At 45.6% G+C, this 17,788-nt stretch overlaps 1 protein-coding gene across 9 annotated transcripts in view; it reads right to left on the reverse strand.

Annotated features, from left to right (window-relative positions):
• Positions 1–17,788, reverse strand: part of LOC118283267 (WD repeat containing planar cell polarity effector) — a 61,537-nt gene continuing 43,749 nt past the window's right edge. For 4 of the 9 annotated variants that reach the window (XR_007031589.1, XR_007031586.1, XR_007031588.1 and 1 more), the window contains 8 exons: positions 17,492–17,555; positions 11,446–11,545; positions 6,929–7,007; positions 4,740–4,831; positions 3,169–3,200; positions 2,682–2,756; positions 972–1,064; positions 1–411 (listed from right to left, as the gene is read on the reverse strand). Coding sequence is in view for 1 of the 9 variants with exons in the window: in XM_035605056.2 (XP_035460949.2) it covers positions 2,706–2,756; positions 3,169–3,200; positions 4,740–4,831; positions 6,929–7,007; positions 11,446–11,545; positions 17,492–17,555 (418 nt within the window). In the remaining 8 variants the exon portion in view is untranslated. Of the gene's footprint in view, positions 412–971; positions 1,065–2,260; positions 2,757–3,168; positions 3,201–4,739; positions 4,832–5,405; positions 5,473–6,928; positions 7,008–8,030; positions 8,777–11,445; positions 11,546–17,491; positions 17,556–17,788 lie in introns of those variants that run through there. The other 5 variants (XR_007031587.1, XM_035605056.2, XR_007031590.1 and 2 more) reach the window with 5 other exon arrangements.

The following is a 17,788-nucleotide window of genomic DNA, read 5'->3' on the forward strand; positions in this document are numbered from 1 at the left end:
TTTGGTTGGTTTTTCTAAATCTCTGTCTTTCTGCCGACATCCTCACTTTCCCGTTTCCTTCCGTGTGAACCGTTGTCGGGCAGAAGGAGAAAGGTATTTGAAGAGGTTTGTGTTATCTCATGTGGAAAAGTCCCGACTTGTCTCTCCCCCGCGGCCCTCACAGGCCTTGTTGACCCGGAGGCCTGAGAGTTTCCCACCGACGCCGTTCGTCTCCAGCTTGTCGAGCGTTGGCCACGTTTCCTTTCTCCAGTGGTGTTGGTTCCTCAGTGACGTCTTCCGTCCAGGTACAGGACGGTGCGGTACGGAGCCGGAGGGCGGCGACGACATCTCCACCTCCACTCGTGACCTTTAACATTCAGAAGCTGCCGGAGACGATCACAGCGGTCGTCTGTGGAGAAAAGGAAACGACTCCTTCCCCGTAAACACAGACAGAAGAGAATTAGTAAGATTTGTTCATTTTGGTGAACTACACATTGAGAATTAATGTGGTGGGGGGGGGGCAACACTAATAAATGATCGATAACACACTGCAAAGAAGATGTAGATGTTTATTAATGCACTTGTTCACACACTTGTGTACATAACACTGAATGACAAATATAGTTATAACATGAAATATGTCTTCATAGGAGAAATTTTAACAACTTATTCAGTGTTATAAACCACATAATCAATGTTAACTTTGAAATCTAAATACATTTTTAATATGCTTATTAACAGTTGACCACAAATATAATATTTATGTTAACTTCTGTGTCCTCGCGCTTCACTCATCATAATAATCATTAAAAACATAAGTCTTTTTGTCTTAGAGGCCAAACACTGATGTTCAATACGGATAACGCTGCACTGCAATTAAGATCTTTTGTAAAATAGGAGTTTGATCTTTATGCAAAGTATCAATGCTCCGACATTTGTGTCTATGCTGTTTATTTTAAGGGATATGACTTGTGGACACGCGTGGAACAAACCTGAGACGTACGACTTCTCCCTGAGGGGAAACACCACCAGTCCAATCAGAGAGCCCACATCATTAGACGGGAAAAGGCCTCAGCAGATTCACACTGTTGCACAGAGGAGAGAAACCAACAGATAACCTGGATCATAACAAGATGCTGGAGGCTCCATTCATATCCAGCACGTTGACAAGGCCGTTCCACAGCTCCAGCTCGTGTGTTATGTTAATACCACTAATAAGTCCAATCTCTGCGAGTCATCTCGGACGGGGCGGCTGTTTCTACAATACAGCTGCTGGGGGCACATTTTAAATGAAGCATAAGTATTTATGATTTCACAAAGCCGACACATAATTGCTCAAAGGGAAAGCGAGGCGAGCGGTTTTGGTCTCGTACTTTTGTCTTCCTGTATTTGTGAGAGAGGAGATTCCGGTCGGCGTGTGCAGGCCATCGGAGGGACGAGGGAGGAAGTGCTGGCGCTCGCCTGTTAAGCAATTTTGCAGCTTTTTATTCGAGCTGTCAAATGGAACAATCGGGGACGATAATGCCGCCTTGGTTTGTAAATTATAAACGTGTCAAGAGAGGCACTAAAGGCAGCGACAGATGCCACTTATCTCCGGCGGCCTCTGCAGTGTGACTGTATCATCAGAAGGGAAATATAACAGTTTGATGTTTACATAAGAGAAGTATTAGTATCAGTCAGAAATGTAATTCCTTTCAGCCGTCCCTCTCGCAGGGGATTGACTCCCCCCAAAAAACACACAATGATTTTTTTTATTAAAGCTAACAAAACAGACACACACAAAAAGACAGAAAGAGGAGCAGGAAAGCGTCCTCGCTGATCTTCTGTCCATTTCCAACATCGCTTCTTGTATATTTTTTGGTGGAAATCCTCTTAGAATGCAAAGTAAATAGATTACGATACAGTGAGGGATTAGGGCTCGCGCGGCGCTGTCAGATTAGTCGGTGAGCGCGGCGCGTCGACAGCTCTGACACGGCCGTGGCTGCTGTTCAGGAAAACAGGCTCCGCGACGCTTTAAAGTCCCTGGTTGGCTCCTATTCATGAATAAAAACTGGCCCGTAATCTCGGCCAACACACACACACACACACACACACACACACACACACACACACACACACACACACACACAGTCACACACACAGTCACACACACACACACACACAGTCACAGTCACACACACACACACACAGACAAACACACACAGACAAACACACAGACACACACACACACACACACACACACACACACACACACAGAGGAAGCCTGAAACATTCAATATCATAATGATGGAAGTGTAATAGAAGTCTTTATTTTTTCCGGCTGATTAATGACGAGGTTGAAAACATTTTTTTTGTCATGTTTTTTTTTTTTTTTTTTCAAAGGCGGAAATCAGTGAAAGAATTTTCCTAAAAGCTCCATTTGGATTTCAACTTCACCGAGTCAGAAAATAAACCTCTGTGTGTTTTCCACCAGGCTTGAATTTCACAAATGTACTACGACGGGTCTAAAAAATAAATCAAATCAAATAAAAAGGCTTCTGGTTTTTTCAGCCTCGCTGTCAAAGCTGACATTACAACTTCTGTCATCAAACACTTAAACAGTCGTCTGTGTTGGTACAGTAAGATTCTGAGGTTGTACATTCAATCTCTGCGTGAGGTTTTCGTTGTGTTTGTCCAGTTTCACACTGGAACTCTTATTGTACCTCCTCATCTTTCTCTTTCCTTTTTCAAACCGTCCCTAGATGGACGAGGTGAAGCGTCCCGGGGTCGTCGTCGTCCTGAGGAACAGAACAAACAGAAACGTTGTGTTTTACAAACCTGAACATCTCAAATACAGTAAATATAGAGACGGATGGTTCACAGTCTGAACCATTAACCTGTTATTTTGTTTGTCTGTAAAACATCCAAAAGTATTAAAAAGACGCTTCCCAGAATGCAAAGCGACGTCCTTAAATGACTTGTTTTGTCCAACAAACATATTTCTTCTATCATCATATCTACTAAACACCATATAAAAATGATTTGTGTGTAGATGATGGGAACCATCTTACTGTAGTTTACTGCTACGACACCATTTGTCTACGAACTCATAAAATGATTCCTGATCACTTTTATGACGGAGCTTTGTGAAATATGTCGACAGATGAGATGGATATTTAAAATAAATACATTTTCAGTCAATCAACTCACGTTCACGTCGTCTCCGTCACCTTCGGTGTTTCCTGCAGAGAACGACAGAACGACAGAACGACAGAAGGTGTTAGACCAAGTTCTGGTGAAGGAAAAGTACCACAGACAAACATTAGACACACACACACACACACACACACACACACACACACTCAGTAGGTCAGACACGTTGCCTTTTCCGGGTTTTTAACGAACGTAGTAAACCGTTGTCACTCATGGTGATATCTCTCTGTCTCTCTCTCTCTCTCTCTCTCTCTCTCTCTCTCTCTCTCTCTCTCTCTCTCTCTCTCTCTCTCTCTCTCTCTGTCAGTCTCTCTCTCTCTCTCTCGCTCGCCCTGAGCGCTGCGTTAATAAGGTAGTGATTGACATTAAAACCCAAGCGTGCCTCACACAGATATTTTAAATGCTGATGCAAATTCCTCCAACAGCCCACGGCCCAGATTATCAAATGACAGAGCGATTTGGTACCAAGACAATTGCTAATAACCCCCCCCCAAAAAAATGGAATAATTAAAACTGGAGAGAGTGGAAAGGAGGAGAGGAGGAAGTGAAGAAGAAGAAGAAGAAGTGATGTTTTCTTAATGGCCTACGGTTCGTCCCGTTTAGAGAGAATTATCGTGGCCCTGACGTCGACGTGTTGAACATTATGATTTATGTAATGGGCTGATTCTGTGTCAGCTGGTGAACACGCTTGTCGGAGGTGGTTCCATGACATTAACTTTGACTTGTTGAATTTATTTCCAGTCGGGGCAGAAGGTGAGATGGTTGCTTTCATAAATTCTGGATATTTTTTTTTTTTATTACAGCCACTAGGAAGAAACTTTAGGAAAGTAAACCAGTTTTATATGACATATCTTAATCTTCTCTTATCTTAATATATATGACACTTATCATTGAATGTGAAATGACAATGACACTTATGCAACTTAAAGATAACAACAAACATGAACAAACCTCTACATCATATTTGAATCAATTTGCTTTATGATTCTGCAGCATTCGATGATTCGGCAGACACTCGGAGACGGACAGACAGACAGACAGAAGACAGACAGATCAACAGATAGACAGACAGACAGACAGACAGAAGACAGACAGATCAACAGACAGACAGACAGACAGAGAGACAGATAGACAGACAGACGGAGCGACAGACCGAGAGAGAGAGACAGACAGACAGACAGACAGACAGATCAACAGACATACAGACAGACAGACAGAGAGAGAGACAGACAGACAGACAGACAGACAGAGAGAGAGACAGACAGACAGACAGACAGACAGATCAAGAGACAGACAGACAGAGAGAGAAAGACAGACAGATCAACAGACAGACAGACAGACAGACAGATCAACAGACAGACAGATGGACAGACGGACAGACAGACAGACAGACAGAGTGACAGACAGACAGACAGACAGATCAACAGACAGACAGACAGACAGAAGACAGACAGATCAACAGACAGACAGACAGAGAGAGAGACAGATAGACAGACAGACGGAGCGACAGACCGACAGACAGAGAGAGAGACAGACAGACAGAGAGACAGACAGACAGAGCGACAGACCTGCTCGTCTTGGCATCCTGAACACATCCGGGCTCACGGTCACATGTGGGCTCCCGGCGTGTAGCCTCCTCTGATTGGCTCGTCCGTCGACGCTGAGGGAGAAAGAGAGAAGTGAGTCACACCTGATGCCTTTTTGACGAAAGATCAAAATGTTAAAATTCATCAGTGAAACACAGGAAGCAACAGAATATTCACTGTGCAGAGGAGAAGCAGCACAAAGACCAGAAAGAATCACTCATGTTCCGGTTCTGGAAACATCCTGTTGTGGTAAATGTCAAAAACCTAAATGTATCATATCAGAAGATAAGATCAGATATTTTGTGAGAAAACAAATCAAATGTTGAATATGAACATTTTACTTTCACTACGTTCAGAATCACCTTTGTGTCATTAGTTCACATTTTCATCACTGTTTTAAACAAAAGTGTGATGACGCAGTTTGTTTCGTGTTTCCTTCAAAAATGTATTTGTGAACTAGACGTGAACAAAATGTCTCTGGATTCATCTCCTCCTCTTCACACTGTGTTTTACCAACGGGCCACTCGTGGTTCTGATCATCTCATCCCGGCCGTGGATCCTTCAGAACTTTATCAGGTTGAGTTCTTCTACAAACTGAGTCTCGACACAGAAGTTGAACATGTCGTTGAGTCGTTAGAGAAGAGAAACCTTTGTGTTCCTGCCTCCGGCTGCAGGACGTCACCACCAACACACTGGCTGACCCAGAATCTGACATCTGTGAATTAAAGTGTCAGGTGTAAACACTCGCCACTCTCGACGAGTGTCTCACATTAACCGCTGCCTCGGCTACGCGAGAAATACAAACAGCCTCCGTCCTCTTTCCTGCGGAGGACGTGACGAGCGAGGGGCCAACAGCAATCAAAGGAACGTTGGGACGCGTCCCAGATTCTCGTCTCGTTCCCTCTCATTTCTCTGCCGCGCGGAGTCGGATTTGGGGAATGCGGGGAATAGGCGAGGAGCCCCCGAAATGCCATTGTGCTCCCCCCACCCCCCTCTCAGCGAGCCAAACGGGAGAACGCCCGCGCCATAATGCCTCCACCACTCCATCTCGGCTAAGCTTCACATGAGAAACAATGAAACTTCATCGGAGACCAGATTATTGAAAAGGATAAAAAAAGGGAAGGGGGGTGGGGAAGGGTTGAATATGAAAAATTGTTTTAAAGAGAAAGGGGGGGGGGGGGGCAGAGTCTTTTGTGTCTTTCTCTGTGTTGTTATCTGTTGGGAGGTTTGTGGATCTGGGTTCTGAGACGACCTGGGGCAGAGCGGTCGGGCTTCTGGCTGCCAACTCGCCCCCGACCCCCTCTACCAACTCTTCTTTCTGTTTTTTTATTTTAAAGAGCTTAGGACAGAGCATCTCTCTCTTGCCCCCCGATAGGAAGGGATTTGGGACGGATGGAGGGGGCTTAGGGTGGAGGGGTGGAGAGTCATCAGTGTTACAGTCAAACAACCATGAAAAGACCCGTGAAGACGAGAAGAACATCTAATACAAACAATCCCATATAAATACTCCCAATATGTTGGTTGGGGTATGACAAGGAAGGTCCCTCCCCACCACCCGTCAGCCTGCCACCAGAGACGTGTGTGTGTGTGTGTGTGTGTGTGTGTGTGTGTGTGTGTGTGTGTGTGTGTGTGTGTGTGTGTGTGTGGATGCTCTCACTGCGTCTTTTTAGTGACACTCGTTCAACACATCATTCAGACACAGGCAGTTCGCTCTGCACTCCGGAGACTGAACCGTGGCGAGAGGGAGAAGAAACGGACCTCGGGAAGCGTAAGACCCGGAACTGATGCGGCTCTGACATTTTGAAATGACGCAGCAGCAGCTCGGTCATTTGGCCACAGACACACTCACACACTTCATATCACAGACGACTGGAGTTGTCGTGGGACTTATTCACGCCCATTAACTGCTCTTAGGCAGCGACAATAGACAATTTTAGAAATGATACAGAATCCGATTGACAAAGTGAAAACAATATGTCATAATGTGGAAATATGCAGAGAGTTATGAATGTGAATCTGCAGCTCCACACAGACTTTACTGTTCACTCATCACTGATCTTATCATCAGCCACTGTCGACAAGTTCACAAACAGAAAACAGTGATTGAAATGTGCATCGTGATGGTAAAAAAAAAAGTTTCCACACACACACACACACTTCATGCAACTCACTGTGTGGTGTTAGTGCCCGAGTACGAAGGTCTGTCGCCGGGGTCGGACCCACACACGTCACTTCTGCCTCTCAGAAGATCTACGAAGACACACACACACACACACACACACACACACACACACACACACACACACACACACACACACACACACACACACACACACACACACACACACACACACACACACACACACACACACACACACACACACACACACACACACACACACACACACACACACACACTCGATAAGCTTCAGCAACAGTTACAGTACGACACTGTTTTATCCCCAAAAAACATTTGGATATTTTCATAGTTGAGTTTTTAAATCACATGTTCATCGAGCTTCTTGGGTCGTTCTATATTTTTTCACGATGTGGGTTTTGCAAAGCCGAACTCTCCAAAAGTTACAAACCTGTAAAACACTGAATGTAAAACACAGCGATCTCTCTTTGTAAAAAGGTTTTGTCTGCTTTTCTCGGCTTCGCGTGCCAACTTCAGTCGAATCAAAAAAAGAGTGAACGTTGACGCTGCTTTGCACGTCTGGAGACTCTGCTCTTTAAAGTTTGATGCTGAAGTTTCTGCAAGATCGCTCAGTAAACGTTAAAATTAGCTATGGAGCAATACGAAAAGAAAGGCACATATAGCAACTTTAAATAATTCTGTAAGTTGAAGAAGCAACTGGCTCCACGTGTCCAATCACTTGGACGTGTTCAACGAGTTGAGATATGTTTTCCCTTGATCAATGTCCAAACATAAAAATATACTAAATATTTCACACACTTAGAGCTTTTTGTCTGCAGAACATTCTCCGAGCCTTTTAATTGATCATCTCTACGGAACAGTGTCTGTAAAACAAACCTGAGTGTAGGTTGTTTCTTTCTTTTTACCTCGTTTCTCACAAACATGTTATTCCAGTAAAACTGAAGCGAGAACTCAAACACTAATGGAGGACGAGTCAACAAAGCACGCACACACACACACACACACACACACACACACACACACACACACACACACACACACACACACACACACACACACACACACACACACACACACACACACACACACACACACACACACACACACACACACACCGGAGCTAACAGGCTTTTATCACCACGGCGAGGGAGAAGGAGAGAGAGAGCTTGAGGAGGTGGAGAAGTGGATCTTCAGATAAAGCTCTTGTCTCCTTGCCCACTGAAAGGCCCCACAGTCACATCCTCGCTTTGTGAGGGGGAGACGGCAACGATCGGGCAACCGAACTTGGCTTCTCCTCCTGGAACGCTCCTCAGAAGAAAAGGAGAAGGAGAGAAAGAGGCCTTCCCTCGCACTTGTTCGCCACTCTGCCTCTCACAATGCCGTATCTATCCACATCAACACACTTGTCAGCCAGACAGCTACGAGCCATTTTCCAGCGCCCGTCATGAAAGAGGAACCGTCTCTAAGCTGAGATGTGTGTCCTCCATTGTGTGGACGTGTGTGTGTACGAATCTGTGTTCATCAGGGTTGACAATGGACGCGCATGAATACGAGAAGAGGTGCGTGGAAAAAAAACACGGCGGCTCTGCCCAACGTGATTCCACCGACCCGCTGCTGCTGGAACACATCGCTCCATCTGGTGCTGAGTCTTCTGCTTCTTTTGAGAGGAAACAAGTGAAGAATCGTTGAGACAATATCCAGAGACGTGCTCCTCTTTCCACTGTTTCTGCTTTCAAATGCAAATCAGCTCAATTTTTACAGTTCTCCACGAAGTGAAACGACATAAACCCGGGTGGCGATGGCCCAGATCGCTCCTGCTCCTCCGGACGAGGAGGGTCGGTTCTCTGTCGTGCAACTTCAGCTGAAAAACAAGGAAATATTGAGGAAATGTTCGCCGAATTTTACAAAGAGTTTAATGGATTCAAATCGCTTACTGCCCCTTTAAAGGAAAGGTTTGGTATTTTGGGTGAGAATATACAGCAGATATCTAATAGAGGAAGGGGGCGTGTCCATGTTCCCTCGGCCTAACCCTAACATAGGGCTTCGATGGGGGGAAATGAATAGAAATGAGGGAACACAGTTTGTCGTTGGTGGCGGCAGGTTGAACAACGTTCAGAGTAACGGAGGGATAAATAACGTCCAGCTGCAGGATCAACAGAACAGAACCTGTATCTGCTCAGCATATTGATCCAATGTGGAATTATGCTTCTGTGAGCAAACACATTGTAAATATGTCAGTGAATATGGTGCGGCGGGCCACGCACGCACGCACGCACGCACGCACGCGCGCGCATGCACGCACGCACGCCAATTCCTGGCGTGTTTTGTAACAGATAAAGAAAAACAAGTAAAAGGAACCATTAACGATTATAATATATATTAAACTACATCATAACTTTATCTCTGGATTATTATTATGATGTGTGATTTGATGATATAAATGCAGCTCTAAGAGGGATGAATGCGAGTCAGGTGTTGCAGCTGATGGTGCGGTTGAGAGATCAGCAACAACGTCAACTAATCAGGTCGAGATCAATTATGAATCAATGTTTTCATCATTATTATTTAATTACGTGGCACTTTTATTAATGAGCTGTGGAGCTGCGAGAGGATACAGTCGATATTTCTAGTGAAATATATCGTAGTCACTCGTTTCTGAGCGTGAAACGTAATGTGTGTGTGTTTGAGTGTGTGTGTGACTGTGTGTGTGTGTATTTGCCTCCATAACAAGAAGTTGACCTGATACAGGTCGTCCACTGTTTGTGCATTAAAACTTTACATGAACGACCCGAGTTCACATTTCTGTTTTAGCGGCTAATCGCTACACACACACACACACACACACACACACACACACACACACACACACACACACACACACACACACACACACACACACACACACACACACACACACACACACACACACACACACACACACACACACACACACACACACACACCATCATCACAGTGACAGTGTCGTCATCCTCCTTGTGCGTTTGTTTCCTAACAAACTCAATTTAATCATATACCATACTGATGGTTTCTGTGAGTGATTATTATTTCCTCTCTGTACTTTGTGTGTGTGTGTGTGTGTGTGTCTCACATTGTGTCCGTGTACATCTGACGCTCGTGATCGCCTCACTGACGCATCTCGTTCTTTTTCTTTATTTGTTTTCTTCCCCCTTTTAAAATTCATGTTTCATCTTCCTCCCCCTCTTCATATTTGCACCCCCCCTCTCCTCTCCTCTTCTGTCCCCTTCCTCGCTCCTCTCCTCTACTCTGCCGTTGTCCAAGGATAGGACACGCTGCAGGTGATGGAGGTAAAAATCATCCAGGACACAATTAAGAGGCTTAAGAGGAGGAGTGTGTGCGTGTTGCGCATCACATTAGGAAAAAGGAAAATGCAAACAGGCCTCACAGTTACACACACGCTCATTTTCATTCACCGACACACACATGAGACACTCGGCCTCCGGGGTTCGACCTTATACAGTGGAGTTAAATACCTTGCTTGTCTCGTGTGTACACACACACACACACACACACACACACACACACACACAGGCACACACAGGCACACACAGGCACACACACACACACACACACACACACACACACACACACACAGGCACACACAGGCACACACAGGCACACACACACACACACACACACACACACACACACACACACACACACAGGCACACACACACACACACACACACACACACACACACACACACACACACACACACACACACACACACACACACACACACAGGCACACACACACACACACACACACACACACACACACAGAGCCTTCTGGTGTGTTTTAAGCACCAATGAAGGACTCATCAGACATGTTCATCTAGTTCCCTCACAAATTTGAATGTTTTCTGCTGCTCACCCGTCGGCTCTTAAAGCCTGTGTGTGTGTGTGTGTGTGTGTGTGTGTGTAATGAGGAACTGGGCTCTGATCCCCTCTGGTATGTGCTTTGGGGAATGTTTGTCAAAGGGCAGCAGCCCAGCCTGGAGTCACAACAACAAAAAGAAAGAGAAGGAACTGGGGCCTTCTCAGCTTTTCCTTCCAACAACTGGAGGAAACACTTTTACACTGTTTACATATCACAACACTTTCTGTTCACAAATTCCATCCTCCAGAACCATTGACATTGATAAAGAACAAGTGATTCCTGTAAGTATTCGATGTTATGCTGCGAGTCGCATTGTAAAGGTTAGTTTCACCTTTTTATTTGATTTTAACACGTAAAGCAAAACTTGTTTCAGTATAGATCAAAGTGGACGATGCAGGTGGAGCTTTACCGTCAAAATATGATCTATGCTTCAATTCTCCTCCAGTCTGAGAAAATACCTGTGTGTTACTTGTCAGAAAAGTGAGAAGTGTGTCGGAGCGAGTGAGTGCCCCCCCCCCCCCCCCCGCCTCACATGTAAGGAACCAGAAATAAACCACCGTCACGTTCGGGTGTCGTCTTTCTCTCTTGGACATTATGATTATTTTTCTTACCGTTGCCCGCGGCGACCTGGGCCTGTATTTCATTCGCTCTCCTCTTGGCCACGTCGGCGAGCACCAGCTCGCCCTTATCACCGGCAACATAATGGAGGTCCTTTGAAGGTAATGCAAGAAAAGAAAAAGATTCGTGAGCGTTAATCTAAAATGAATCTGAGCTCCAGTGACAATAGGTCTTTTTTGTGTGTGTGTGTGTGGGGGGGGGGGGGGCAGATGAAATGACACAGGAAAAAAAAAAAACAGTTGTCGTTTGAAGCCCGACATCAGAAAGAGCACTGGTTGGATGAAATGCCGGTTCCTCAAAAAAACTTTGAAATCAGCCTGGTTGTCCCCCCCAGCCCCCCCAGACCCCCCCCGTCGAACACACCCTCGCCTCTCCGGTTTTTGAACTGGGGGGGGGTCGTTATCTGTCGCATTTCAAAAGTGGGAGAGAAGGCGAGCGACTGTTCACCTTTCAGAGACGTCAGTATTCTCTCCCCTCACAGAAACACACGACTACATCGTGTCTCCTCTGTGTCGCTGTGCTCCAGTCTCACACACACAGAGACAATAAGACATAAGACATAAGGACAAAGACATAAGACATAAGGACAAAGACATAAGGACATGAAGACATAAGGACAAGGACATGAAGACATAAGGACAAAGACATAAGGACATGAAGACATAAGGACAAAGACATACGACATAAGGACAAAGACATAAGGACATGAAGACATAAGGACAAAGACATAAGGACAAAGACATAAGACATAAGGACAAATACATAAGACATAAGGACATGAAGACATAAGACATAAGGACACGAAGACATAAGGACACGAAGACAAAAAGACATAAGGACATAAGACATGAAGACATACGGACAAAGACATAAAGACATAAGGACATGAAGACATAAAGACATAAAGACAAAAACGTAACTAGATAAAGACACAAGGACATAAAGACAAAGACGGACCATGTTGGCGATGACGTCTTGAGTTTGCCTGGATTTTAAAGCTCAGGCGCTGTCGCACTGCATCGGTCAGTTGTCTGTTTAAATACCTGACAATTTGAAAAGTATTCTACAAATGTGAATCTGGTAATTTTTTTTCGTGTGTGTGTGTGTGTGTGTGTGTGTGCGTGCTAATCCTAAACAGAGTATGACAAGCTTGTTTGGCAGTGACATAGTTCGTTTTTATCGTGACATTGTTTTTTCTTAGAACTCAAAAGGTTGATCTGGAAGACACACAACAGGTGAATCTAAGGATATTAAAAAATATATAATAGAAAAGGCATTTCTGTGAATGCCGCTGCTGAAACACTGAACTGGCTTGACTTTCTGGATGAAGAAGCTGAAGAAGTATGAGGAGTAGGAAAGTTGGAAAAAGAAAGTAAATAATGTGTGATAACTAGAACGATCGTGAAAAAACGTTGCGTATTTCTGAAAGTATGAAAGTTATGAGGGAGTTGAATACGAGCCAGAATCTCCTCATTGAGACGAACGTTTTGATTGTGAATCGAGTTCCACAGTTGAAAGATGAGGAGGGAAGAGAGGGATGAACAAAAAAAAGTCAAAACATTTCTTGTAGAATAACGTATGTTGTGATCACACCAACGTTCAGAGACATGCTCCTGTTCGCCCTCAGGCTGAACGTGTGGGACACGGTTACACTGCTGGACAAATGAAATGTCCTCACACGTTGACTTCCTGATCAAACGTTCGACCTCTTGAACTGACTGAGAGGGAATCAAACCCTCGGCCCGGCACCCAACGAGGGGGCTGCTCGGGGTCGCCGGGTTTTCCCTCGGAGCCGAGTGCGGGGCCTGAGGGCCCATCAAAGGGTCGCGGCGCGTTAAGGAAAGTCTTCCGCCTCAGCGACATCACAGGACATCAGGGCCGTAACTCGGGGCTCGCCGTGGAGAACCCTCAGCTGGCTAAAGCCGGCCCCCAGCTGGGCCTGCACCCGGCCCTAATACCCCCATATTGTTACCCAGCTTTTGTGCCCCCAGAGGAGGGAGGGGGGAGGGAGCTGGTTTCCAGGAGAGGTGGGGAGTAAGAAAAAGAAAGAGAGAGAGAGAGAGCGAGGTGCTGAAATTGAAGAGTATGAATGGGAACAGATTGGGTAATTATAGTGCGGGCGTCCGCCCTCCGCGGCGAGGGTGTGAGGAGGAAATGTGAAAATGGCCGACAACAAAAATGGCCTCAAAAGGAACCTTCAATCGGCTCCCGGGGCCACGAGGGCGGCTAATTCAGCCGCCGCCAACCAGGACGTGGCTCCTCCGCAGCCAAGGTGCGAGTGAGGCGTCCTGGTGGATAACAAACAAGAGCGAGCGAGCGGCAGATTAAACGGGCGAAGAAGAGACGAGGAGGGAGCGCACGGAAATGATCGTGAGGTGTGTGTGTGTGTGAGAGAGATTATATGACAGACAGAACAGAACAATGTGAACATTTGATGCTGGGGCGCTTCATTCCAGCTTAGCTGCTCATAATACTGTGAATCTGGAGAGAGAGAGAACCAGAGGAAGAATAAACGAACGAACAAATGTGAAATATGACAGAGAGAGAGAGAGAGAGAGAGTATCAGCCCGACTAAGAGGGGATAACAATAATACTGCATATAAAACCATCAGATATTACACCTCTTATTCCCTGACGCTCAAAACGCGACACTAATCTTATTTATATAAGAGCTTTAGTGGCTGCGGCGCTGCAGCGCACCACACTGATAAAGAGGGCGTGTCAGTGGGACACTTTTCGGGGAAGTGAGGGTTGGAGTGGGGGGGGGGGGGCGACCCAATATTGACTGATATTTGCGTTACCCTCCAAAATAAATGAGGGATTATGTTAAACGGGCTCATGTCTGTGGGTCATCGTCCAACTGGATCGATGGAAAGTGAACGACTCAACAGTGACGACTGTAATTTATTTATTATCATTGTTGTATAGTGTATATTTTTGCTGCTCCGCTGTTCTATTCTATTCTACAAACTCTCTATCAGGTGGGTTTCTGTCGATTCTTTTTGTGAGTGCAAAGAAGTAAATATACTCAACATCTGCATCTGTTATTTCTTATTTCATGAACTTAAATAACAGGAAAAAAACACAAACATCAATTCTGGCCTGTGATGGAGTTGCAGGAGTGGCAAGATTTACTTGTAGTTTGTTAATCATAACTACCATTTTTTAATTTGGAATTTATACATTTGCAGCTGAAAAAACTCTGATATCTCTTCATAACCTTCTTCGTTTTATAGCCTCATGTTCAGATCCTCAGTCAGTAGCTTGGAGGAGCTCATGGTTGATGAGTTTGATAATAAGTCAGGAAGAATTCAGAATGTCTCAATTCTTAAAACGATCAGCTGACAGTTTGTTAAAGGAAGTTTAACAAACTAAAATACTGATAAGGAGACAGGACGCAAATCCAAAAATAAAAATATATTCATTAGTCACATTAGACTCATTAGACATGAGCACGTTTGATGATCATACGCACGCACACACACACACACACACACACACACACACACACACACACACACACACACACTAGGGGCCTAGTGTTTGACTAACACTTCTATCAGATAGGTGTTAAGGACTTAACGTTTTAATAATGATAATTACTCATCTAAACAACAATGGACTGATTCCCAAAGATGTGCGATACGTCCTCCTCCTCCTCCTCCTCCTCAGACAGCGCAGGAGGATAAGGCGTGAACCCGGCGCACGCAGTGACTTTGCCTTATTGCTCAGCGTATCGAACAAGAAACTGTACAAGCTCCCGTCGAGGGGGAACAAAAGAGGAGGCGTCAGATTCAGCGATCGCACCGTTTGATTTAATTAACAGGCTTCAATCAAGAGCCACAGGCGCTGGAAGAGGAGGAAGAGGAGGAAGAGGAGGAAGAAGAGGAAGAAGGGAGGAGGGAGTTGAAGAAGAAGAAGCAGGATTGACTTGGCTGACGAACGACCTAATTGGTTACATTATCAAGTCATTATCAAAGGCTAATTATGGAGCGACAGAACAGCAGCAATTATGACAAAAAATGCAAACGGCTCAGTAACACCCCCACCCCTACGTACCCCCCTCCCCTCCCCCAGCACCCCTACCACCAACTCCTCCTCCCCCTCAATTTAGCCCGACACTGAAGTGTTTCACTTTAACAAAAGGTTTATTTTTTGGGGGGAATAAAGGCTGGAGGGCTTCTATTGTTGCTGGGAAACAATGAGACCGGGGGGGGGGGGGTATATATCATGCTGGGCACACAGGAGGTGAGTGTGTGCGTGTTATCTGTGTGTGTGTGTGTGTGTGTGTGCGTGCGTGCGTGGTGCATTTTACAGAGTCAACGGTGCGTTATTGAGTTCTGTGGGCAAGTTTGGAAGTTCTGAGGAGTCCCCGGGGGGAGGCGGGGGGGTTAATGAGGGCGACCCCTTCCACCTCGACTCAATCAGCCGACCAGCAGGTTAAAGCAACAACACAACCTAATTAGAGCGAGGGGACAGAGCGAGGGGTGAAGTGTCAAACGTCCTCCTCTCTCTCTTTTCAAACGACCAGTTGTTGCTCTCTTGGTCACTGAGGCAAAAAGAAAAAGCGCAATTAACTTTGTTACACATCCGCGACGACGAGTCACTGTGATTCTCTGTCGAGTTCGGTGCTTCTAAAGCAGTTGGTTTAAAATAAAACGCACGAGGTTAAAAGAATTGCCTTCCAGATAATGATGTTTTCTGACATGACCCCTACGCTGCGTCGACACAACACGTGTGGTTCAACTTCAAACTGGAACCAAAAACATTAATAAATCATCTGCCGGTTAAAGAATCGGAGCTGCGGGAGGAGGACGCTGAAGTGAACGAGTGAATGGGCTTCATAATTGGAGACGTCGAGCTGTGAAGAGCCACTGGACGGTGACGCACCACCTCGCTCTTCGCCAGGCGTTTAGGTCACAGACTGTACGGGAGGGAAATCACTTCTGTCGCCGACTTTAAGGCCAATTTCACATCGTGACTGCAAAAAGTCACGCAGGTCATTTTCCTGTCGTGTCGAATATTTCTGGATTAAAACAAAAAGGTTTATCAATTAACAAATGTCCTTATGTTGCGGATCCTCACATCCACGTAACACAATGAGTGTAACTGTCTCATGATCTCTTGACAGCTACTAAGTCACAAATCAAGACTTTTTCTTTCTTCTCTCTTCTCTCTCCTTTTTTGAATTTGTCATATAGCTTTTCCATCTACAGCCTCCTCCTCCTCCTCGTCCACTCTCTGCCCCTTCACCCTTCACCCCACCTTTCCTTTCCCTTGCGCTCTTTCAAGGTCCACAGGCTCGACTCCACCTTTTCAATTCGGCTTCCAGGCAGCACTACTTAGTGGGGAGGGAATTGGAAGCAGTGCTATCAATGTGATTGAAGGACCAAAAGGAGTGTGTGTGTGTGTGTGTGTGTGTGTGTGTGTGTGTGTGTGTGTGTGTGGAGGGGGGGTCTGTATTAATGTCTACGGTGTTGGTGAACCATGGAGCAGAAAGGGGGGGCACCAGGAACGAGGGGGTCAAACACAGAAGAGCGTTTCAGAGTGGAAGTGGAAGAAAGAGCAAGTTAGAGGGAAGATGAGAGGAGAGAGTCAAAGGGGCCCACACCTGCTGTCACGCACGCACGCACGCACGCACGCACGCGCACGCGCACACACACACACACACACACACACACACACACACACACACACACACACACACACACACACACACACACACACACACACACACACACACACACACACACACACACACACACACACACACACACACACACACACACACACACTCCTTCTAAACCATGAGTCTGTTGATGGATGAAGACACTGACAATGTTTCAGTGACTTAGTGTAGTATAAACAGATTGTATTAAACTTTTATTTAAATGTTCCTTTCTTCTGTATTTGTTTAGAACCTGAAAGAACAGTTGAACAGTTAGGACGTGAGATTTGTACATATTTAGGGGCACCTGATGTGTGTGTGTGTGTGTGTGTGTGTGTGTGTTTGTTGTATGTGATAAAGTTTCCACTCACCATGAATAAATCTCTGGCCTCTAAATCGATGGCGAGGAGGAAGGCCTTCTCCAGGCGCTGGTGTCTGCAGAGAGAGAGGAGACGGTTACAGAGTGAACACGACAACACACACACACACACACACACACACACACACACACACACACACACACACACACACACACACACACACACACACACACACACACACACACACACACACACACACACACACACACACACACACACACACACACACACACACACACACCTCTGCAAACAAAACTGTCAATAATTGAACTGAGAGTAACAAGATCT

This window comes from Scophthalmus maximus, chromosome 10, assembly GCF_022379125.1.
Source record: "Scophthalmus maximus strain ysfricsl-2021 chromosome 10, ASM2237912v1, whole genome shotgun sequence".
NCBI classification, from domain to species: Eukaryota; Metazoa; Chordata; class Actinopteri; order Pleuronectiformes; family Scophthalmidae; genus Scophthalmus; species Scophthalmus maximus.